Source organism: Pituophis catenifer, unplaced genomic scaffold (genome assembly GCF_029215685.1).
Source record: "Pituophis catenifer annectens isolate HBS135680 unplaced genomic scaffold, rPitCat1.0.hap2 SCAF_10, whole genome shotgun sequence".
In the NCBI taxonomy this organism is placed as follows: domain Eukaryota; kingdom Metazoa; phylum Chordata; class Lepidosauria; order Squamata; family Colubridae; genus Pituophis; species Pituophis catenifer.
The window spans coordinates 20,309,456-20,333,193 of NW_027256890.1; the positions used below are offsets into that span (position 1 = coordinate 20,309,456).

The window sequence follows — 23,738 nt, forward strand, 5'->3', positions numbered from 1 at the left end:
TAGATAGATAGATAGATAGATAGATATGGAGAGAGGGAGAGAGAGATGGATGGATGGATAGAAACAGACAGATAGATGATAGATAGATAGATAGATAGATAGATAGATAGATAGATAGATAGATATGGAAAGAGAGGGAGAGAGATGGATGGATGGATAGAAACAGACTGATAGATAGATGATAGATAGATAGATAGATAGATAGATAGATAGATAGATAGATAGATAGATATGGAGAGAGAGGGAGAGAGATGGATGGATGGATGGATGGATGGATGGATAGATAGAAACACAGACTGATAGATGATAGATAGATAGATAGATAGATAGATTGATAGATTGATAGATTGATAGAAATAGAGAAAGACAGACATAGATAGATAGATAGATAGATAGATAGATAGGCAGACAGACAGACAGATGTAGAAAGAGAGAGAGAGAAATAGATAAACAGAGATGGGGAGGGAAGGGAAGGGGAGTGATAGGTAGACAGACAGACAGATATCTGTAAACAGGGAGGGAGTGGAGGGGCTGAGGAGGGAGGGGTCTGCCACCCGACATCCTTGTTGTCATGAGAACCCCAATTTCTCTTCTTGAACAAGAAGACACGGAAAAACAGTCGCCGCCTGTCCCCCCCATCTGCGCAGTCGAAACAGACAAAGCGAGGCTCTTGTCTTAGCCTACTTGTCAATTGCCTTTTATCGTTGGATCATTAGCTTTGGGGGGGAGAGAGATGGTCGTGGAGGAGCAGAGCCTCCCCAGCCAAGAGCAGTCTACCTGGGGAAGGGGGAATCGGCACTCAAGGCTTTTCGGAAAGGACTCGGTGACACACTTTCTGCAGGCATTTTTGTTCTGATGTTTGTGATGCATTGGGGGTGGGGAAGATCTTTGGAAAGGAAGCGGTGAACGAGTCGAGTGTGGAAATAGCTTGGAATATATATATATATATATATATATATATATATATATATATATATATATATATATATATATATATATATATATATATATATCTCAGGCTGATGAATAATAGAAGAGGAACAGCTTAGCGCGCTGGCTATGCCCAACACACATATTACATCTGCCGATATTTAAGTTGCAAATGGGTTTGGGGAAGGGGGTGGGAGGGTGGGGGGAATCTGCGAATGGAATGAGCTCATGGAAAGGAAGGAAGGAAGGAAGGAAGAAGAAAGGAAGGAAGGAGAAAGAAAGAAGGAAAGAAAGAAGGAAAGAAAGAAAGAAAAAGAAAGAAAGAAAGAGGAAGGAAGGAAAAAGAAAGAAAGGAAGAAGGAAGGAAGGAGAAAGAAAGAAAGAAAAAGAAAGAAAGAAAAAGGAAGGAAGGAAGGAGAAAGAAAGGAAGAAGAAAGGAAGGAAGGAGAAAGAAAGAAAGAAAGAAAAAGAAAGAAAGAAAAAGGAAGGAAGGAAGGAGAAAGAAAGAAGGAAGGAAGGAGAAAGAAAGGAAGAATAAAGAAGGAAGGAGAAAGAAAGAAAGAAAAAGAAAGAAAGAAAGAAAGAAAGAAAGAAAGAAAGAAAAAGGAAGGAAGGAAGGAAGGAAGAAGAAAGGAAGGAAGGAGAAAGAAAGAAAAAGACAGGAAGGAAGGCAGGCAGGCAGGAAGGAGAAAGAAAGAAAAAAGAAGGAAGGAAGGAGAGGGGAATTGGGAAGGAAGGGGAGAAAAGAAAAGGAGAGGAACTGAGAAGGAACGAAGGAAGGAATAGATACTGATGGAGATGAATTGGAAGGAAGGAACAGATACAGATGGAGACGAAAAGCAGGAAGGTAGATCCATGCATGTGGGGATGGAAGGAAGGATAGAAGGAAGGAATAGATAAACAGATGAAAAAGGAAGGGAGGAAGGAAGGAAGGAAGGAAGGAAGGAAGGAAGGAAGGAAGGAAGAGATAAACAGATGGAGAAGGAGTGCTGGCTGGCTGGGACATTTTAGGATTTGAAGTCAACCTACTTTAAAGTTGTTGAGGTTGAAAAACACACTGGATGGCGAGAAGGAAAGTAGACCAAGCAGTGATGTCCATTCTCCCCACCTGTTTTTCCTACCTTTTGTCTTTTCTGATCTTCCTTTTCAGGAGAAAACAGAGCCGAATCTACCAACGGGCTCTTGCATTCCAAATCTTTTCTCTCCGTGTGCCCAGGAGCCATGCAGTCTCCCAAAAAAAGCTTAATTTGCAACTTAAACCACGTCCACTTGCAACACATCTCCTTGGGGCTCCACCTCTCCAGGCACCCAGAACTTCAGGAGGACGCCAACACCTTGGGGCCATCAAGGGAACAAGTGGGTTGCCACGAATGCGAGGAACATGGAGGTCAACTGGTCCCAAGCCTGGTGGACGCCAACTCCAACAACCCATCGTTGACTTGCCGGTGTTGTGAGGCTCACCCGGTATCGTCTGAAGTTAAGCAGGGCCTCCAGGCTCCATCTTCCTTGACCAACCGCCCAACGGTCAACCATGAAGAAGAAGAAGAAGAGGTGGAGGAAGAAGAAGAAGAAGAAGAGGAAGCATCAGACCAAACTTCTTCGTCCATCAGCAGCTGCTCGGATCTCAGCTTGGATGAGTCTCCCATCTCGGTGTACTGCAAGCCCTTCCCTGCTGAAGAGGCCCGAAGTCCAGAAAGCCAACCGAATATTATCCCCTTGGAGGACACGCAGAACGTTCTGGTCCACCACCAAGAGAGAGGTCCAAACCTTAATGTCCCCGTGGTTGAGCATCCTGAGGCCCATATCTGGGATAGTCCAGACAGTTTGTACAGCAGCAGCTCACCAGAATCTCCATTTGACAACTCTCCTCCTTGTCCGGAAAGCCAAGAAGGATCATCTCAGGTTGGGTCCATCAAAGTCCTTCCTCTTGTTCCGCCACCTGTCCGCCCCTGCAGAGCACCTCCTGCGGTGCCGGTGGTCCCCCCTCGTGGGCTGGAAGTAGATTCCAACTGTAACGCACTCCCAGCCCGCGAGGTCAAGCAGCTCAACAGTGTCTCCTTGGGCCAAGTGGACATCAACTCCAACCGAGCCACGCCGGCGAGGTCTCGTTTTGGAGGCGTGCCTCCTCCGATTCCCCCTCGGACCAAAAGGGGTCTTCAGGGGTTGAGAAGAAGTGAAGGGGGGAAGCCAGCTCCAGAGGTGGCGGTCCCTCCTGAACCTGTGGAGCACCAACTCCACCGCAGCGAACCCCAAGGAGAAACATCTAAGAAGATCATCACCTCCTTCCATGAGTTGGCTCAGAAGAGGAAGAAGATGACATCCAAGAAGGACCAAAGCGATTGGTTGATTGTCTTTTCTCCCGACACGGAGATGCCTCCGTCTCACGAACTCACCTGGGGAACCGGACAGGAGGCCACCAAGCCATCCACTTGTCCGGTGGAGCCTTCTCCTCCTACCCTCAGTCTCCAACGTGGGGTCATCACATTTAAAGACCTCCGTCATCGGAAGCAAAACAGCCAACTGGCCACCAAGGCAGGCAACCCAAGCCATCACCGGGGGAATCCTGCTCAAGGGGTCCCCGACGGTCACACGGGGCGAGAGATGAACGACTCGGAACCCGTGGCCAATGGACATTTGTGGGGCGCGAAGGAAATCCCGCCCCGGATGAAGAGATCTCGTCCGGGTCTACAGCCGATTGTGGAAGGAGGTTCTGACGATGGAGAAGATGTAGGAGTCAAGCCGAAACAGCTTGGGAGACCCATGGAGACTGAACGCCAGGAGAGGTGGGATCCTGACGTCTGCAGGAAGGCAGAGATGGGGGACAGGAAGGTCCCTAAGGGTAAGATGCTCCCCCTTTTCTTGATTGACAGGCCGTGCCTCATTAGATGAAAACTGGAACGATTAGGAATATAAGCAAGGATTCTGATAGGAGTGGTGCGGTGGCCTAGAGGTGGAGCTCTCGCCTCACATTCAGGAGGCTGTGAGTTCAATCCTAGGTAGAGGCAGATATTTCTCTCTCTGGGCACACTTGAGAATATTATCTGCCGAACAAAACTCCGCACCGGTGACAAGAAGGGCATCTGGCCAGGAAAACACTTGCTAGCTCCATTCAGTTGCCCAGACTCCATCTCACAAGGGATTATTATGGGGTCATTAAACGGAGACGATGATAAGCAAGGATTCTGATATCAACAGACACAGCTCTATGCAGGTAGTCCTCGACTTACGACCACAATCGAGCCCAAACTTTCTGTTGCAAAGCGAGACCGTTCTGAAGAGAGTTTGGCTCCGTTTTACGACCTTCCTTGCCACAGTTGTTAAAGGGCATCCCTGCAGCTCTTAAATCAGTCACACGGCGCTTAAGTGAATCTGGCTTCCCCATGGACTTTACCGGCAACGGTCGTAAGTGTGAAAAATAGTCATAAACCGCTTTTTTTTTCAGTGCCGTTGTAACTTCGGTCACTAAGTCGAGGACTAGCTGTAAACGGAAGGAGATTTGAACGCCCATCCCTGAAGACATCCTCACATCTAAGGAGGCTTAGGATACAAGATGGGGAGCAAAATTTTTCCTTTCTCATATCTGTACATATCGCAGATTTAACCTCTGCAATAAGAATAATAAGGTTTCTAGTCCCTAAGCACTTATCCTATCTAATCTCACTCTTATTTTATCTACGTTAATCAATAATAAGGCAATAATTATACTTCTACAAAGGGACGCGGTGGCTCAGTGGCTAAGACACTGAGCTTGTCGATCGAAAGGCCGGCAGTTCAGCGGTTCGAATCCCTAGTGCTGCCGCGTAACGGGGGGAGCTCCCGTGACTTGTCTCAGCTTCTGCCAACCTAGCAGTTCGAAAGCACGTAAAAAAAATGCAAGTAGAAAAATAGGCACCACCTTTGGTGGGAAGGGAACAGCGTTTTCCGTGCGCCTTTTGGCATTGAGTCATGCCGGCCACAGGACCACGGAGACGTCTTCGGACAGCGCTGGCTCTTCGGCTTTGAAACGGAGATGAGCACCGCCCCCTAGAGTCGGGAACGACTAGCACGTATGTGCGAGGGGAACCTTTACTTTTACGAAGGCTTAGATAGGCGGGATAAAAATGCCCCATCCAGTCCGAACAACTGGTGAACAACTTTGCAATTATAATAGTAAGACAATAATTATAATTCATAATCATGATTTTTTTTAAAAAGCAGGACATTTGCTGGGGATTTTGGGCTGAGTGTTTTTTGTTTTTTTTTGCTTCCTTGGTTTTTTTTCTTTCTTTCTTTTTTTTTCTTTCTTGAATGCTCCTCCCATCCTCCTTGCCAGTCGGATTAAATATTTATTGCTTTCCCCGGGAATCACTTTCTCTTTCTTTGTTCTGCGGCTTCCACCTTCAACCTTTCTGGCAAACAAACAGGACGTTTTGTAAGCTAGCTTCCTGCCTTTATTTAAAGAGCCAGAGAGGCGGGGGGGGGGGGGGGTTGGCGGAAGGGACGAGAGATCCCGAATTCAGGAATCCGAATTAGCTGCCTTTTCCTGTTCAGAAAATTTCCTTCCCCACCCTCCACTCAAAAAAAGGTAATCTGAATTTAGCTTCGTTCGTCCAGCAGGAGGAAGGAAAGCAACTGAACCTTACAATTGGGGTTTAATTGTGGCTTGGCTCTCGTCCTTTCAGGAATCTCTAGTGTGGTGTGATGATGTGCATGGGGGGTGGGGGGCTTGTAGAGTCCAGCCCCCCCCTGTTTTTTGCATGGGAGGGGGCTGTTTTTAACCTCTATATTCCTGTAGGAATCCTTCCCCCCCCCTTCTCAATTTCCACCTTGTAGGCCTTGGGCTGCAGAGAGTAATAAGGAAGCTGTCACCCAGCCCAGGATGAAGGGGATTGTAGTCCGAATTCCAGGCTTCCAAATAGGGGAGGGTGGAGGTATTGGCTTTGTGGGTGGGTGGGCTGGGCCTCCCTCCCCCAACAAATGATATGTCTGTTTTATTGTGGTGTCCAGAATTAACGTTTTTTTTTTCTCCTTCTCATATTCTCTCTTCCTTCCCTCCCTCCTGTCTCTACAACCTGCACCCGGCTTTCGGACTCCCTTTCCTGCTGCCGTTCCCCCTCCCCCTTTTACTTCTTTCTGCACCATCCTCACGTTCTCCACTGGCTCCCCAATATTTCTTTCTGCCACCCACCCCAAAATCCTCCATCCGTCTGGTTCTTGTCTAAAAACCCCCGGCTGCTATTTTTTCGGGACTCTGACCCCGACGTCTTCTGCGTTTCTCGTCCTTCGTTCCCGCCGCCTGCAGCTCACCAGTTCTTCCCTCGGCCTCGGGGTCTCCCCCCAGCAAAGGGGCAGGCTGCTGGACCCTCTTCTCCCCTTCCCCAACTTCCCAGCTTGGAGAATGCTGCTCAGCTGCCCCCTGACCCATCAGTCGTGGCCTTTTGTCCGAGGCTGAAGACTCTCTCCTGCGAAGACGTTTGCTTATTGGCAACCCGGCAGGGACCGCTTTTCGACGCGGTGTCTCCGGACCTCCCCGTCCGTCTCTCGCCCATCGGGGCGTATTCCCCACCGGCTCGAAGCCTGCTCCCCTTCCTCAGCAGCCCTGATCTGGCCGTCCTGTTCTCCCCCTTTTTCCCCTCCAGCAAATCCTTCCCCATCTTAGCTTTCCCCACCCACCAGGTGCCCGAGCTGTCACTTGGAGCCCGAGACCCCATGGGAAAGCAGGGTGGAAAGGGTCCCTGGGGGAAAGCTATGAGCGCCAAGGAGTCGGGAGCCCCTCGCCAACGTAAGCCTCTCCCCCTCTTCCTTGATGGCGCTTTGCGATCTGCCCTGTCTTTTTGAGGGGGGAGGGGAAAGGACCCTAAAAACAGAGGAAGCTTAGTGGAAAAGGAGGGAGGTGGACTTTGGAATCTCTTCCCGTAGTGCAATATTTAAATCAGAGTTTTCCCAAGCTGGGCAAACTTGAAGATGTGTAGACTTCAACTCCCAGAATTCCCCAGCTAGCATAGAATTCTGGGAGATGAAGTCCACATCGCTTTAAGTTGTCAAGCTTGGGAAAACTTTGATTTAAAAAAAAAAAATCAGTCTGGCCTTGCATTGCAAAGGAACATTTTTGGGACTCGGCTAGTCACCTGGAATTAACCCAGATAAGCAGACCCAACTCAGACCTACCTAACCTGATAACAGACTTTTTCTATGGATCTGGCAAAGTTTTAAACAGACACCAGGAAGAGAAAGAAAAAAAACAAACAAACCACACCATGGGATGAAAAAAAAAAAAAAACAAGGGGGAGGGAGGAAGGGGAGAAGGTTAAATAATTAAATAATTCATAAATCCTGCCCGCAGAGGAGCAAGTCAACCTATTAAAGGCAGGTTGATTCTTACGTTCTCCACTTTTTTTCTTTCTTTCCTTTTTCTTTCTTTTTTCTTTTTTTTTACTAGTTCGACATTCTCAGTCCTTTGCTGGGGTCTCACTCCAAGGATGCCCAGCGAGGAAAGGAGATGCGGTCTCTACACAGCTTCGACAACAGAAAAAAGGTAAGATCGTAGGTCGGTTGGTAGGTGAGAAGGAAGAAAGGAAGGAAGGAAGGAAGGAAGGAAGGAAGGAAGGAAGGAAGGAAGGAAGGAAGGAAGGAGATGATAGATAGATAGATAGATAGATAGATAGATAGATAGATAGATAGATAGATAGATAGATAGATGATAGGTAGATAGGTAGATAAGGAAGGAAGGAAGGAAGGAAGGAAGGAAGGAAGGAAGGAAGGAAGGAAGGAAGATATGGAGATGATACAGATAGATTAGATCAGGGGTCTGCAATCTTAAACTCTCAAAGAAATAGATAGATAGATAGATAGATAGATAGATAGATAGATAGATAGATAGATAGATAGAGGGACAGAGGGACAGAGGGACAGAGGGATAGATAGATAGATAGATAGATAGATAGATAGATAGATAGATAGATAGATAGATAGATAGATAGATAGATATGATAGAGGAAGGACGGAAGGAAGGAAGGAAGGAAGATAGGAAGATACGATGGGCAGACAGACAAAGCTAGAGGGAGAGAGAGATGGATAGAGGGGTAGATAGAGGGAGAGAAAGAGAAAGAAAGAAAGAAAGAAAGAAAGAAAGAAAGAAAGAAAGAAAGAAAGAAAGAAAGAAAGAATAATAACATGTAGATGTTATTAAAAGTCTTGTTCGTGTAACCTTTAAATGGGCAAAAGTGTGCATCTGCGGGCAATAATTTTTGAACCAAAATACCTCAAAAGGGTTCACTTAACAGAATGCACCCATAATCTGGGGCCCAGGACTCCCCCGGAATTGGGACTCTTCCCACACCCCAACGCCTTCCTCTACCCCCCCTTCCTTTCTAGCGCTGCTGGTGGCCGTCAGTGCTTCCGTGGACAAAATCATGGCTCATTTCAGCACCGCCAGGAACCTCGTTCAAAAGGTCAGTTCGGCGCGCCGGCCCTCCCCCCCCTGCTCCCGTTTATCCGCACAACCACCCTGCGAAGTAGGCTAAGCCGAATAAAATGCCATCTTCGGGGTGGTGCAATTCAACCGCACAATTGCAGGCGGTCCTCCACCTACGACCACAACGGAGCCCAACATTATCTGCTGCTAAGCGAGACCGTTGTTAAGTTGTTGTTGTTGTTGTTGTTATTATTATTATTATTATGGCCTATTTTATGACTGCTGTTAAGTGGATCCCCGCGGGTGGTTAAGTTAGTAACACAGTCGTTAAGTGAATCTGGCTTCCTCGTTGACTTTTTTGCTCGCCGGGAGGTCTCAAAAGGGGGTTGAGTGGCCCCCTCCGGGGATGCTGCGATCGTCATAAAATGAGCCACTTGCAAAGCTGCGATAGTTGTAAGCAGGCGTGGGCTGTTGGGGGTTCGCAGCTAGAGAACTTCTAGCTAAGATTCTGTGCAGTTCAGAGAACCCCCAAATCCCACTCTGGCTGGCCCCGCCCACCCCGCCCCTCCCAGGAATCCCCACGCGGCCTGTTTTAGATGCAGGTAAGTGCAGGGCACGCACAGAGACTGGGGAGGGCAAAAAACAGGCCTCCCGGAAGTTTGGGCCTGGCCTCCAGAGGGCCTTTGGAGCCTGGGGAGGTCGTTTCTGCCCTCCTGGAGGTTCGAGAAAAGCCTCCGGAGCCTGGGGAGGGCAAAATTTTATTTTATGGCTGTTCACCGCCCTGAGTCCTTCGGGAGTAGGGCGGTATACAAATTTAATAAAATGAAATGAAATGAAAATGAAAAAATCGCCCCCCCACACCGTGGTGCAGTTGGCCGAGTAGGCCACACCCACCATGGCCACGCCCACCCAGCAACCAGGCAGAGAACCCCTTGCTAAAATTTTTAAAGCCCATCCCTGGTTGTTAAGTGTTTAAAAACGGCCCTTTTTCCATGCCGCAGTTCGGTTGGTCTCGTTCGGTGGCTTGGCCGGAAGCCAAAGTTAGGATGATTTTCCTCCTTGGTTAAAAAGTTGGGCGGGCAGGATGTTGAATGTTAATTAGGATAGGCTAATTGGGATAATTAGCAAAGGCAGGGTTGAATTATTTGCTCTTCTCCTGCTGCCAAGCGCTGGCGCGGTCCTTTCCAGTGGTGAAATCCAAATTTTTTTTACTACCGGTTCTGTGGGCGTGGCTTGGTGGGTGTGGCTTGGTGGGCATGGCAGGGGAAGGATACTGCAAAATCCCCATTCCCTCCCCACTCCTGGGGGAAGGATATTGCAAAATTCCCATTCCTTCCCCATTCTGGGGCCAGCCAGAGGTGGTATTTACCGATTCTCCGAACTACTCAAAATTTCCGCTACCGGTTCTCCAGAACCTGTCAGAACCTGCTGGATTTCACCCCTGGTCCTTTCTCTCCTGCGCAGGCTCAGCTGGGCGATAGTCAGCTCACCCCCGAAGTGGGGTATTTGATCCTCAATACGCTGTGCCCCGCCTTGCACGCCCTGGTGGGTGACGGCCTGAAGCCTTTTCAGAAGGACGTCATCACGGGACACCGGCCCAGTTCTCCGTGGAGCGTCATTGAAGCTTCGGCCAGGCCAGGTAGGTGGTGATGGGGAGGTTAAGAGAATTGGGGAACCGGAGGAGAAGGAAGCATTTCGTGTGGATTGTGGTCTGTATTTGTGTTTGTGTGTATGTGTGTGCAGGGATGGGATTCAGCCGGTTCAGACAGGTTCGGGCTAATCGGATGCTAATTTTTACATCCGGTTCACTGAACCGGTAGTTGCAAGGACTGGTTGGTCTTGCCCATCCCTCCCCTCCCAGGAGTCTCCACGCGGCCAGTTTTGCGAACTAATTGCCTCCTGCAAACTCCACTCCCCGTTCACTCCTCTTTCATTCCCTCTGGGAGGGGCCATTCACCGTCCACCTGTGGCTTTACTCCTGAGTCGACCCTTGTTCTTTAGCTGTTCCCTTCGTCTGGCAACTCTGGGAACAGGCTCCAGCTGTTCCTCTGCCTCACTGATGTCCGATTCCGAAGGCAGCTGACAACTATCAGACGGCCTTGGCCCCCTCTCTGCCTCTGACGCAGAGCCCTCATCAGTGCCTTCCCCTGACTCCAGGACTGACTCCTCCCCAACCACCTCACTGTCTGAATCTGCTGTCAGCTCTGCTGGCCGCTGGCGGGCCACAACACACAGTTGTTGGGGTTGACACAAGGCACTCGTTCACACCTAAGTCTATCTTTCCGGCTGAGACATACGCGATGCTCACAACAGTCTTGCGAAGCGATCTGGTCTGTTTTTTCTCTCCAGGTCCCCACACCAGATCCTTTACCGCATTATACTGGCGTGTGTCACGTCTGGCCCCACTCCGGAGTAACCACCAACGCTTCCACGCTTTTATCCTGGGCCTTCTGAAGTGAGTCGGGGTGGTGGTGCAAGGTGGGAGGATGGAACTGAGGGAAATGATTTAAAAGGTTTTTTTTTTAAAGAAATAAGAGTGTTTCGTTTCCGAAGCTGTCACCGGCTCCCGATTTAAGGATAAAGAGTGGCCCCGTCCCTCTCGCGCATTTAAAAAAAAAAAGGGAGGTTGGGAAAAGAAAGGATGGAAAAAAGATGAAAAGGAAAGACCAACAAGGACAAAAATAGAAAATGAAAAGGGAGACGGATGGTCTTCGACTTACAGAGTGTTTTGAAGTTACGACGGCACTGAAAAAAGTGAATTAGGACTGCTTTTCACACTTAAGAAGACCCGGGGCAGTATCCCCAGAGTGACAGGATCCAAATTGGGATGCTTGGCTATTGGTTCCTTTTTATGACGGTTGGATCGTCCCGTGATCTCCTTTTGTGACCTTCCCAGCTGGATCCCGAACAAGCGAAGTCGAGGGGAGAAGCCGGTTTCGCTTAACAAAATTGTAAAAATCAGGCGCGATTCACCGAACGACCAACTGATTTAGGGATGGCGATTCTGGTACCCCATTTCTTAAATGCTCCCCTCTTATTCTTCTTCCTCAGTTTGAAGCAAGTAGAGGAATGGTTCGCGCAGCTGCAGAGAAACTCAGGTAGGTCAGATTCGGGTGGGTGGGTTGCGTCTTTTCCAGAAAAGGGGTGCTTAGTTGAATTGTCAGTTCACAATCTTTTGAGTCTGGCTCAAAACGTCGTTTCCAACGTAGCCTGGGAATTATTTTGATTTTTTTTTTGCAGAGGTCTGAGGAGAATAAGAAAAACATCCATTACCACTAAGAAAATGCTTCTCGACCGTGGCAATTTAAAGAGTGGAGTGGATTTCAACTCCCAGAATGCCGCAGCCAGTGGGGAATTCTGGGAGCTGAAGTCCATCCACACTTGGCTGGGGGAATTCTGGGAGTTGAAGTCCACCCATGCTCGTTGGGGAATTCTGGGAGTCAAAAACCTACTTGTCTTAAAACAGGTTGGTTGGGGGGATTCTGGGAGCTGAAGCCCACCCAGCTTCAAACGGACAAGGTCGAGACACAGTGGACTAGTAGCTTGACTCCAATTCAAACACCCGTTTGCTCTTTTCTCTGCTTTTCGTTCTTCCCTGCACCGAACCATCTCGTTATCCCGTTTAAGATGCTCTTCTCCGTTCGTGTTTCTGACCCGTTTTTGCCATTTTTACCCCCCAAAAAACCAGAGCTGATCTCCTCGCTCTACCTGCCCACTGCTTTCCTCCTCCTGAGTCAGCGGTTCTGCCACCGTTGGGCCGAAGAGCTGCTTCTTCTCCTGCAACCCCTTTCCGTCCTCACCTTCCAACTGGATTTGCTCTTCGAACACCGCCACCTGCCCGTCAGCGTCCGGCTGATGGCCCAGCGAAGCACCCCGTCTCCCGAACTCAGCGCCGGTCGTTGGGAGAGCCCCGGTTTGACACCGGTGGATTTATCCGAATCTCCGATTTCTTTGGAAGATGGGTTCTTGGCTCCATCCAGCCCCTTTCAGGAATGGCTTCTGCCCCAGAGATTTCTGGGGTGGAGAGACCGGTTGGCCAGCACCCTCCGTGGGAACGGGAGCCCGGCTTGGGCCCATCCGGAGCCCAAGGAGGAGACCCCAAACCTGCCGTCGAGCAAGTGGAAGCCCCAATGGACCAAGCTATGGGTGGCCATCAGGGAAAGCCGGGCGGCAGCCGGAGACACCGGTGCCAATGCCGAGGAATGCCCGAAAAAGGAGATAGAAAAACAGGAATCGGTTTGCAAGGAGGAAAGCTCATCGTCAGGGAGCCATCTCAAGCCAGCAATGGATACCCCTGAGGCAGGAGAAGTCTACCTGGAAGGAACCCAAGCGGGCGAGGAGAAATCGGAGGCGGGAAACGGGAACGAAAGGTGGCTGGGATGGCTGTTTGGAGCCAATTTTCCTGGGACGCTGAACGAGACGGATTTGAGCCTACCCCGAGCTAGGTAGGTAGGTAGGTGACGGGACGGCCCTGTGTTTACACCTGGAGAAGCTCTGACGATGACCCACGAAATGTGTTAGGCGTAGGCGGGGAGGGAGGGGGCTGCCGAAAAGGAGTTTAGCTTTGAAAAGTGAAATGGGAAGGGTTATGGCTGCCTGTCTGGATGTGGCCTCGCTAAGGAGTAGAAGCCGGGGCGGGCTGCTGGGGGTTCGCAGGGGTTCGGGAGAACCTCTAGCTAAGATTCTGTGCAGTTCGGAGAACCCCCCCAAATCCCACTCCTGGCTGGCCCCGCCCACCCCACCCCTCCCAAGAGTCCCCACGCGGCCCGTTTTGGATGAAGGTAAGTGTAGGGCGCGCGTGGAGGCTCGGGGAAGGTGAAAAACGGGACTACCGGAAGTTCAGGAAGGCCAGAAACGGGCCTGTTTCTGGCCTCTAGAGGGCCTCCGGAGCCTGGGGAGGCCGTTTTTTGCCTTCCCGGAGGCTCAGGGAAAGCCTCCGGAACCTGGGGAGGGCAAAAATGCCCTGCCCCCCCACTGTGGTGCAGGAGGCCGACTAGGCCACGCCCACCACACCCATGCCTACCCAGCAACCAGGCAGAGAACCCCTTGCTAAAATTTTTAAAGCCCACCCCTGACCAGAAGAAGCCTTTGCTATCCAAATGGGAGAATTCTGAAATTCGATTCTTCAATTTAAATTTAAAATTCGAAGGAATATATATCGGTTAGTTAGTGCATTATTTACATTTTTTCCCTCCCTACCCCTAAGGCTCCGATCCCCCCCATCGGACATTTAGATCCGTGGGGCGATTTCTGAAAGAATCAGCAATTCGTAACGACCTCCATCCCTTCCATGTCTTCGTTCTCCAGCAGGCGCCCCTCGAGATGGCTCTGCCCCACCGTTAACGCGCTGGCCCTCGCGAAGAAGGGGGGACCGACCCAGAAGCCCTGGCAAGAGGCAGACGGGACCCAGAATCCCCCAGACCCATTACAGACCTACAAGTAAGTTGCTGCCTTGTTGGGACACATCTGTGGGGCAGGGCTTTAGCTGATTGGGAATAAAAGCTCCGGCGTGCCAGCCAGTCCAGCAGGCCCTTTTTCAAAGCACACCGTTACCGTTATTTCCACCAAACCTGAGAATTCATTCTGAATTCTAGTCCTGCCTTAGGCATGAAAGATGGCCAGGTGATTTTTGGGCCAATCACCAGGAGACGGGGAGTTCTAGTTCCGCTTTAGTCATGAAAGCCAGCTGGGTGACTGGATCAATCACCAGGAGACGGTGAGTTCTAGTTCTGCCTTAGGCCAGCTGGGTGATTGGATGAATCCCTAGGAGACGGTGAGTTCTAGTTCTCCGTTAGGCATGAAAGCCAGCTGGGTGATTTGGGTCCAATCACCAGGAGACGGTGAGTTCTAGTTCCACTTTAGTTATGAAAACCAGCTAGGTGTCTGGATCAATCACCAGGAGACGGTGAGTTCTAGTTCCACTTTAGTTATGAAAACCAGCTAGGTGTCTGGATCAATCACTAGGAGACGGTGAGTTCTAGTTCTCCCTTAGGCATGAAAGCCAGCTGGGTGATTTTTGGGCCAATCATCAGGAGACGGGGAGTTCTAGTTCCACTTTAGTCATGAAGGCCAGTTGGGTGACTGGATCAATCCCTAGGAGACGGTGAGTTCTAGTTCTGCCTTAGGCATGAAAGCCAGCTGGGTGATTTGGGTCCAATCACCAGGAGACGGTGAGTTCTAGTTCCACTTTAGTCACGAAAGCTGCTGAGTGACTTTGGACCCTCCCTCCCTCCCTCCCTCCCTCCCTCCCAATCCAGCTCACGGAGTTGTCATTGTGGGGAAAATAGGAGGAAGGAAGGAACTTTTAAGTACGTTCACTGCCCCGAGTTAGTTTTAAAAACAATAAAGGTAGGTTGACAACAAACCAACATTTGGCTCCGCTTCCTTCCCTCCCTCCCTCCCTCCCTCCCTCTAGAACGATTATTAGAACAATTAACCAGCGGAACAACTTGCCACCGGAAGTTGCGGATGCTCCAACACTGGAAGTTTTTAAGAAGAGATTGGATAAGGCATTTGTCTGAAGTGGCGTAGGGTTGCCTGTTTAAGCAGGGGGTTGGACTAGATGACCTCCCAGGTCCCTCCCTTCCAACTCTTGTTTCTTCTATTCTATTTATTCTGTTTCTCCAGAGCTGTGCGGGCTCTCTGCGACCACACAGGCGACGCCGCAGGCGGACACCTGGCCTTTTGCAAAGGGGACATCCTGCAAGTGATGGAGACGGTGGACGAAGATTGGCTCAAATGCCTCTCCGGAGACCGGCAAGGCCTCGTCCCCGTGGGTTACACTTCCCTCGTCATGTGAATGGCGGTCCAGGCCAGGTGGAAGGAAGAAGGGAGACCCCCCCAAGGATGGAGGATCGAACTGACCCCCCCAAAAAAAAACTGTTTAAAAAAAAAAATAAACCCACCCCTAAAAGCACCGACTAGGTGGCTCAGTGGCTAAGACACTGAGCTTGTCGATCAGAAAGGTTAGCAGTTCGGCGGTTCGAATCCCTCGTAAAGGTCTCCTGACTGAGCAGGGGGTTGGGCTAGATGACCTCCAAGGTCCCTGTTAACCATCCAAATGACTAAAGCATCACGGAGGGAGCTTCCTAGCACAGCACCCAGGGATCGTTTCAAGCCGACGTGCAAATTTACCCCCCTCCGAAATGCTGAGCTGTGCTTTCTCGGATCTGGGGATCTTGGACTGGCCCATCCTCCCCGCCGTCGGAAGCTGGCTGGGGATGATGGAGGGCGGGGCGGGGGGGTATCCCAGGACACCTCGAGTGTTGCGTAGGGGGGAAGCTGGACCGGTTTCTTCTCTTTTGACGTCCGGGATTTCTGATTTTGATTTGTCCGCCGCTCGTGTCTGCCGTCCAGCCGCCACGCAAAAAAGAGCATTTCCCGTCATGTGTATATTGCATATATCCGTGTAAATATAGAGAAATTGATATATATATATATACATATATACACACACCCAACCTTAAAATAACAAAACACAAAAGACTATAGGAAGTCCTCGACTTATAACGGTTCACTTAGTGACCGTTGGAAGTCACAACGGCGCTGGGAAAAAAAAGGCGATTTTTGATGATCCTTTTTCACCCGTACGACCGTTTCGGCCTCCCTAAGGTCACGCGGTCGAAATTCGGACGCTTGGTAACGGACTCGCATTTATGACGGTCGCAAGTGTCCCGGACTCCCCTTTTGCGACCTTCCGACAAAGCAACGTCGAGGGAGGAAGGCGGATTCGCTTAACGACCGGGATTCGCGTAAGCCACGGTTGGCAAGGAAGGTCGTAAAACGGGGCAAAACTCACTGAACGGAGGTGCTCCCTCGGCAACGGGAGATTCCCGGGCTCGATTGCGGTCATTAAATCAAGGACTGTCTATATTGCTAGGATTAACCGGAAGACAAATATCTTAAGGAGCCTAATTTTTAATTATTATTATTATTATTTTTTGCCACTGCACGCTCTTCCCAAGCGCTCTTTGTCGATTCATTCCTTCTAGAATCAGCCCACTTCTGCTTTCTAGAAGGCCACTTGTACACTGGAGAAGGAAATAAAAATATTGTTCAGACAATCGAATTGGTGAGACCAACTTAACCCTGGTGGCAATGGGGCATCTGGATTGCTTTGCTGGTTCAAAGGCCTGCCTAAAGGTGACGGATTGGGGAGGAACAAGGTAGCGTGTTTTGCACGCGCCACACTCTGTTGCTAGGAATCAGGGAGAATTTTGAATTAATTTGCCTTTTTTCCCTCCTCTTTGGGACGTTTTTTTGAGAAATGAATCTTGAATTCAGATTGTGATCTCAAAGAGATGCATCTTTGGCTCCCTCTGGTGGCGCAAGGTGAAAATAACACCTTTTAAAAAAAATAATAACGTAGAAGCTTTTAAAGGCTCCTCTCTCAAATTTTGGTCACTTGGGAAGGATTTTTTTGACTCCCAGAATTCCCCAGCCAGCCTGCTTTAAGATGGGTGGACTTCAGTTCCCAGAATCCTCCAGCTGGCTTGCTTTAATATGGGTGGACTTCAGTTCCCAGAATCCTCCAGCTGGCTTGTTTTAAGATGGGTGGATTTCAACTCCCAGAATCCTCCAGCCATGATGCTTTAATATGGGTGGACTTCCATTTCCCAGAATCCTCCAGCCAATGTGCTTTAATATGGTGGACTTCAACTCCCAGAATCCTCCAGCCATGATGCTTTAATATGGGTGGACTTCATTTCCCAGAATCCTCCAGCCATGATGCTTTAATATGGGTCGACTTCAATTCCCAGAATCCCCCAGCCGATGTGCTTTAATATGGGTGGACTTCAGTTCCCAGAATCCTCCAGCTGGCTTGTTTTAAGATGGGTGGACTTCATTTCCCAGAATCCCCCAGCCGTGATGCTTTAATATGGGTGGACTTCATTTCCCAGAATCCTCCAGCCATGATGCTTTAATATGGATGGACTTCATTTCCCAGAATCCTCCAGCCATGATGCTTTAATATGGATGGACTTCATTTCCCAGAATCCTCCAGCCGTGATGCTTTAATATGGGTGGACTTCATTTCCCAGAATCCCCCAGCCGATGTGCTTTAATATGGGTGGACTTCAGTTCCCAGAATCCTCCAGCCACTATTCTTTAATATGGGTGGACTTCAATTCCCAGAATCCCCCAGCCAACGTGCTTTAAGATGGATGGGGCTCAACTCCCAGAATTCCCCAGCTGGCATACTTTACAACTGCCCTGAATTATGACCAAATTGGGGGCTTAAGGTCGGAGGTCAAAGACTACCTGCGCTTAAATTCAGTCTTTTTTCCCCCCAACTTTAGCAACCGTTAAGAAGTGTGGACTTCAACTCCCAGAATTCCCCAGCGGCCGAGTTCCACCCCGCCCTTCCCCAAATCCGAGGCTCAATCAGCTGTCACCCCTAAGATTTAGGATTACTCAACTGAATAAATGACAGGTGTGCAACTGATTGTCGGTAAACAGTCGCACAATCCCAAAATTAGCCGGATCTGCAAGACGCATCCCTTTGGGGCCAAAATTGCAAAGGATGCAACCGTCACAACTGGAGGAATTTTGGCTGCAAGTCATCCAGTAAAAGGAACAGAGTTTGATTGACAGCTCTAACCACTAGTCAGGGCCACCTAATCTGCTAATCTGCAATTAATCTCTCCCCAAACCACCAATCTCAAAAGTTTTTTTCCGAAATGTCCCAATTTCTCCAATGTTTTGCCACCTTCAGTCCCCGCTTTTAAAACCGCCCCTGGGAGGAATTTTGATTTCCAATTTACAGGTAGCCCTCAATTTACAACGGTTCCGTTTAGCGACCAAAGTTACAACGGCGGTGAAAAAAGGGATTTTTCACACTTACGACTGTTATAGTATTCCCCCCCGGCCATGTGATCAAAAATTCAGACGTTTGGCAACTGACTCGTATTTACGACCGTTGCGGGGTCCCGAGATCCCCTTTTACCTCATGATGGAGAAGCCAGACTCGCTTAATGACCACATCCCTCACTTAACAATGGCGGGGATTCACTTAACAACGGTGGGCAAGAACTCCTACTGTGAGGCAAGAGTTAACACGTTTCTCGCTTAGCCACGTCAATGTTGAGCTCAATTCAGTGGTGGGTTGCTACCGTTTCGCCCCAGATCGGGCGAAACGGTAGCGGCTGCGGGAGGCTCCGCCCACCTGCCCAAACGCTTCTGTGCCTACCCACAAACGAACTGGTAGCGCCGGGTTTTGAAATTGCGGTCGTAAGGGCGAGGACTGCCTGTAACGAGACTGTTAACGGTAGTGTTGAAAGAAAGACCCCCCACTCCCCAAACTGAGGTCAAAGGGCAGCTAAAATTGAAAGGGAGGGGAGGAAAAAAAAGAGTTTTTAGCAAACCTGGGGAGAAAAAAAAAAAAACAGAAAACACCCTGAAACCGTAAATAAGAAACATGTGGTTTTTTTTCCATTTAATACTAGAATCTCTCAATATTTGAGATGCAGGCTCTTATTTTTTTTTTTTTATGCAATTACATCCAATGTTAAAATTGGTAATACATAATTTACAAAGATTAAACATCAAAACAATTGTCTATTTAGATATGCTTTTGTAAAAAGGAAATATATTAGCAGCAATTCTTCTCAGTCACCACACGGCTTTGTCCCATGCAGGCTAAAAAGAGTTTTGTTATCTCCACTTTGCCACAAAAATGTAGTGCTTTTCGTTTTTTTTTTTTCTTTCTTTCTTTCATTATTTTCTTTCTTTCTTTTTTTTTTTTTAAATTTTCCTGGGCCTCTTTTCTTTACCAGGGTTGTGTTTTTGTTTGAAAACAACGGGTCTGGGTCTCCTTTTTAAGTTTTCATACAAAATAACCTTCCCTTTCCCTCCCAAGCTGTCCCGATTTATTTGATTTTATTTCTCCTCCTAAAAAGTCAGCGATTCTCTACAAACCGAGTTTTAAGAAAACAAAGCCAAAAATAAAATAAAAATAAAAATATTTTTTTTGGGGAAAAAAAAAAAAAAAGCCAACACAAATTCTTCCGCTTCTCTAGAATTTGATTGTCTAAAAAATCATCGGCTTCGTCTTTATTTACTCTTTCCGACAAAAAAAAAAGAAAGATTTCTTTCTTTTCTGTTAAAAATCATCATCATCATAATAATAATAATAATAAAAAAAAAACGGCAAAGTTTTAGTGTCTCGCATCTCGCGTTCCCCCGGGCACGCTTGAATTTTTTTCTTTATTTTTTTTAAAAAAATCAACATTATTCTTCTTCTCTGCTCCACTGTCAGCGACATCGAACATTATTATTATTTTCTCTTTAAAAAGGACTTTTTTTTTGTTTTTAAACCTCTCTCTCTCTCTTTTTTAGTGTTTGACACCATTTCGAGACCAAAAAAATAAAAATAAAATAAAGTATTCCCGCCCGCTCCCGTTTTTCGAACTCGGCGCAACTAAAAAAGAAACAAAAACACAAATTATTGTTTCTTTCCCCCCCCCCACTTGCAACTCCCTTATTTTTAAAACATGCGATTTTGTGGTTTAGTCCCGCACGACACAAACATTTGAGTATCACATACTCTTGGGGAATCTTGCTATACAATTGCTTCTCTACAGTAAGAAAATATTCCAAACGGTGGGTTTTGTTTTTTTTTTACTCCTTTTGTCTTTTGTTGTCGTTTTTCTTTTTTAATAAAATATTTTTCTTTTGCACCGCGAAGGGCCGTCATTATTTGTCCCTCTCAGTTTTATTCCCCCCCCCCCGGATCTCGAGAAAACCCCTCTTCACTTTCCCCGTTTCCCCCCCTCCCTCCCGTCAAAATCCCGCATTATTATTATTATATATATATATTTTTGTTAAAAACCATTGAAATCGTCCGGTTTATGAATGGAATGGCGCCTTGGTTTCTGTTGTTATTGTGGTTTTTTTTTTTTTCTCCGTTGTGGTTTCAAAACTAAGATCAAAAGAAGAATTAATATAGTCAACGAGAAAAATGTACAGTGGTTGGGCAACAAAAATTGGTCCGTCCGGAAGGAACATGGAGAAAGAGAGAAAGAAAGAAAGAGAGAGAGAGAAAGAGAGAAAGTTACCATATTGCTTTACAATCACACGAGAAAAAAAAAAAATTAAAAAGGAAAAGGTTTAAGATATATACAACTTGGCACATTTAAAAACAGGATTTTTGTTTATAAGGACACCAAAAAACAGGACCAAGAATATGCATGTGAACGCCGAAAAGACGAAGAGCGGGAAGCCACGTTAAAGAGCCAGTGTAAAAAAAAAAAAAAAAAAAGGAAAAAAAAAAAAACTCCCGATTTTTGTGTGGGGTTTTCGCTGCTGGGGAAAACTTTGCAGAAAGTCTCTCCTTTTTTGATTTTCCCCGCGTGAAGTCTGGATTTTTTTTTTTTTTTTGCAGCAAACCAGAGGGGGGGGGGGAACGGAAGAAGAAGAAAAAGAAAAACAAACAAACCGCCCCCCCTTTGAAAAAATCCTTATTTTGTTTTTGTCTTCCATGACGATTTTGATTTTTTATTCCCCCCCCACCCCGCACCCTTTGTTCCTGGCCGAAGAGGCGGAGTGCGAAATACACTGCCTCTTTAAGAGGCAGCCGCTTGGTGAGCTGTACAGTTTTTGTCTTTCGAAATTTAAAAACAAACAACAAAAAACACGAGGGTTTAAAAAAAAAAAAAATCAAAAAGGAAAATTTAAAAAAGGGGGGGAAGGAAAAAAAAGCCCGCAAAAGAGTAGTGTCATCGGTGGGTCCAGTCGTCTCGACAGCTTCGCGACAAGACGCTCGCTCGTTCGCTCGCTCAGAAATACTGTTTCCACGGTTCGTGTAGTGAAAAAGTTATATATATATAACTAATATATATATATATATATATTTCTCCTTCTTCTCATATCATTGGGGCGTGGGAGATTTTCTCTGGGTTTTCCCACCCTCCCTCCTTCTCGAATTTCCCGCCCCCCACCACGATATACACTGGACGCATGAGAGAACGACAGCTGAGTACGAAAGCGGGCAGGAGAGGGAAAAGGTGATAAAAAAAAAAAAGAAGAAGGGAAGAAAGAAGAGGAAAGGAAAAAAACGAAAGAGAAAAGACAGGAAAAGCCCGCAAGAAGGGGGGCTAGTCTGAACCCGGAACCTGCTTTTAAAAAAAAAAAAAAAAAAAAAATTCTCCACAGCAGGAGGGGGAGGCAAAAAAAAAAAAAAAAAAAAAAGAATTTAAAATTAAAATTAAGCGCAGCATCCTCTTTGTCCCGTCCTCCCTTGGGATGCACGACGTGGAACCCAAGTGCTTCCGAAAAATCCAACCGTAGTTTCCCTGGGGGGAAGGGGGGGCAATCCGTAGGGAACGCGAAGCTTCCTGTGTGTGCAAAATGTCCGGTAAGGAAATTCTCCCGCCCTCCCCGCGGTCTCGTTCCGGTGCCTGCCAGAGACAGGTTTTTAATTTTTTTTTTAATATATAGATATAGATATATTTATATTTTGCTAGACCTCGGGGGGGCCACGCAGTGCCCGGATAATTCCCCGGGTTTTGGAAAGGGCAGGACCGACGAGGTGCCCGTGGGAGGGGGGGGCAGCAGGGCAGGTGCCCCCCCACGGCTTTTTTAGGCGATGCCTTGTTTTTCTCCCTCTGGACCATCGGAGTGAAATGGGGCAGGGGAATCAAAAAGAATAAATTAAATTAAAACGGTGACCGTCCCGTCCCCCTCCGTCCCCGTCTCCCCGAGGAGAGAGGCTGTTTTTTTTTTTTTTTCCTAAGTACCTTAAGAGGAACGAGATGGCAGGGCTGGCTCCCCCCCCCCCCCCGTCCCCACAGTGCTGAAGGCTCCTGGGGGATGTGGGTGGGGAGGGGGTGAGTGGGTGGGAGGGGGCTTGCCTGCCCAAGTGCAGGGACTAAGTGCTACAGAACCGTTTCGTCAGTTTCCTTCTGCTCGGCCGGACCGCGAGGGCTTCGGCCTCTTCTTGCCACCGGTTGCTTCTTCCAGGAGGGCTGAGAGACGCAGGATGGCGGAAAGTCCAAAAATCCCAGCCCGGCTGTCAGTCTTAATGCCCGGAGGAATTGCAAGACGCACCCTTGCTGCAGGGGGTGAGGGGGAGGGGCGCGCGGGCGGTGTGCGGGAGGGGAGAAAAACACACGGACGCGGGTTCACTTCCTGCAGCTGCTCTCGGGGAGGAGGAGGGTGCGACGTCGCAGCTTCCTTCCGGAGCCTTCCTCCAACAGGTAGGTGACGTCAATGGCTGTACGGAGAAGGGGGGGGGGAAGCGGAGACAGAGCAGAAAGGTTAAGGAGAGGTTTAAAAGATGATAGGATGAAAAGCACGACGGTCGTTTTTTGTTTTGTTTTGCGGGTGGAAATACATAAAGGGCCGCTTTGGGGAGGAACGGGGGGAGGGGGGGAGAGAGATGGAGTGTCTAGCGGGCATTTACCAGACCGTTTTCAGAGCAGGGACTCTTCCAGAACACAGGATAACAGAGTTAGGAGGGACCTCAGAGGTCTTCTAGTCCAACCCCTTAGCAGGAGATACTACAACATTCTGGACAAATGGCTATCACAGTGTTTCTTTAAAAATCCATGATGGGGGAGAGGGAGGGAGGGAGGGAGGGAAGGGAGGGAGGAAAGTTGAAGGGAGCTTGGAGGTCTTCTACTCCAACCCCCTCTCAAACAGTCCTAGACCAGTCCAGACAAAGGGTTATCCAATATCTTCTTGAAAACAGATAGAGATGGAAGAAATGAAGGAATATACAGATACAGAGGAAGGGAGGAAGGAAGGAGAGAGGAATGAATGAATGAATGAATGAGTGAAGGAAGGAAGGAAGGAAGGAGGAACGAAGGAATGAAGGAGAGAGGAAGGAAGGAAGGAAGGAGAGAGAAAGGAAGGGAGGGAGGAAGGAAGGAGGAAGGAAGGAAGGAAGGGAGAGAGGGAGGGAGAGAGGAAGGAAGGAAGGAGGAACGAATGAATGAAGAAAGGAAGGAGGGAGGGAGGGAGGGAGGAAGGAAGGAAGGAAGGAAGGAAGAAAGGAAGGAGAGAGAGGAAGGAAGGAGAGAGGAAGAAAGGAAGGAGAGAGAGGAAGGAAGGAGAAACGAATGAATCAAGGAAGAAAGGAAGGAAGGAAGAAAGGAAGGAGAGAGAAAGGAAGGGAGGGAGGAAGGAAGGAGGAAGGAAGGAAGGGAGAGAGGGAGGGAGAGAGGAAGGAAGGAAGGAGGAACGAATGAATGAAGAAAGGAAGGAGAGAGGGAGGGAGGGAGGGAGGGAGGAAGGAAGGAAGGAAGGAAGGAAGGAAGGAAGGAAGGAAGGAAGGAAGGAAGGAGAGAGAGGAAGGAAGGAGAGAGGAAGGAAGGAAGGAGAGAGGAAGGAAGGAGAAACGAATGAATCAAGGAAGAAAGGAAGGAAGGAAGGAAGGAAGGAAGGAAGGAAGGAGGGAGGAAGGAAGGAAGAGAGG

General features: G+C 48.3%; 2 protein-coding genes across 2 annotated transcripts in view; one reads left to right on the forward strand and one right to left on the reverse strand.

Moving 5' to 3' along the window:
* The first annotated feature begins 2,151 nt into the window (after positions 1 to 2,151).
* On the forward strand, positions 2,152 to 15,558 carry RUSC1 (RUN and SH3 domain containing 1). Its single transcript, XM_070950640.1, has 10 exons — positions 2,152 to 3,769; positions 6,212 to 6,691; positions 7,349 to 7,444; positions 8,284 to 8,360; positions 9,788 to 9,962; positions 10,673 to 10,778; positions 11,375 to 11,421; positions 12,012 to 12,768; positions 13,631 to 13,762; positions 14,951 to 15,558. Exons 1-10 carry the CDS (start codon positions 2,152 to 2,154, stop codon positions 15,120 to 15,122), a joined length of 3,660 nt encoding a protein of 1,219 aa, XP_070806741.1. The 3' UTR covers positions 15,123 to 15,558.
* A 4,624-nt stretch (positions 15,559 to 20,182) lies between these two features.
* The window catches only part of ASH1L (ASH1 like histone lysine methyltransferase), a 67,559-nt gene continuing 64,003 nt past the window's right edge, over positions 20,183 to 23,738 (reverse strand). Inside the window, 1 exon segment of the mRNA XM_070951365.1 lies at positions 20,183 to 22,535. Coding sequence (XP_070807466.1) covers positions 22,444 to 22,535 — 92 coding nt within the window. The 3' untranslated portion in view covers positions 20,183 to 22,443.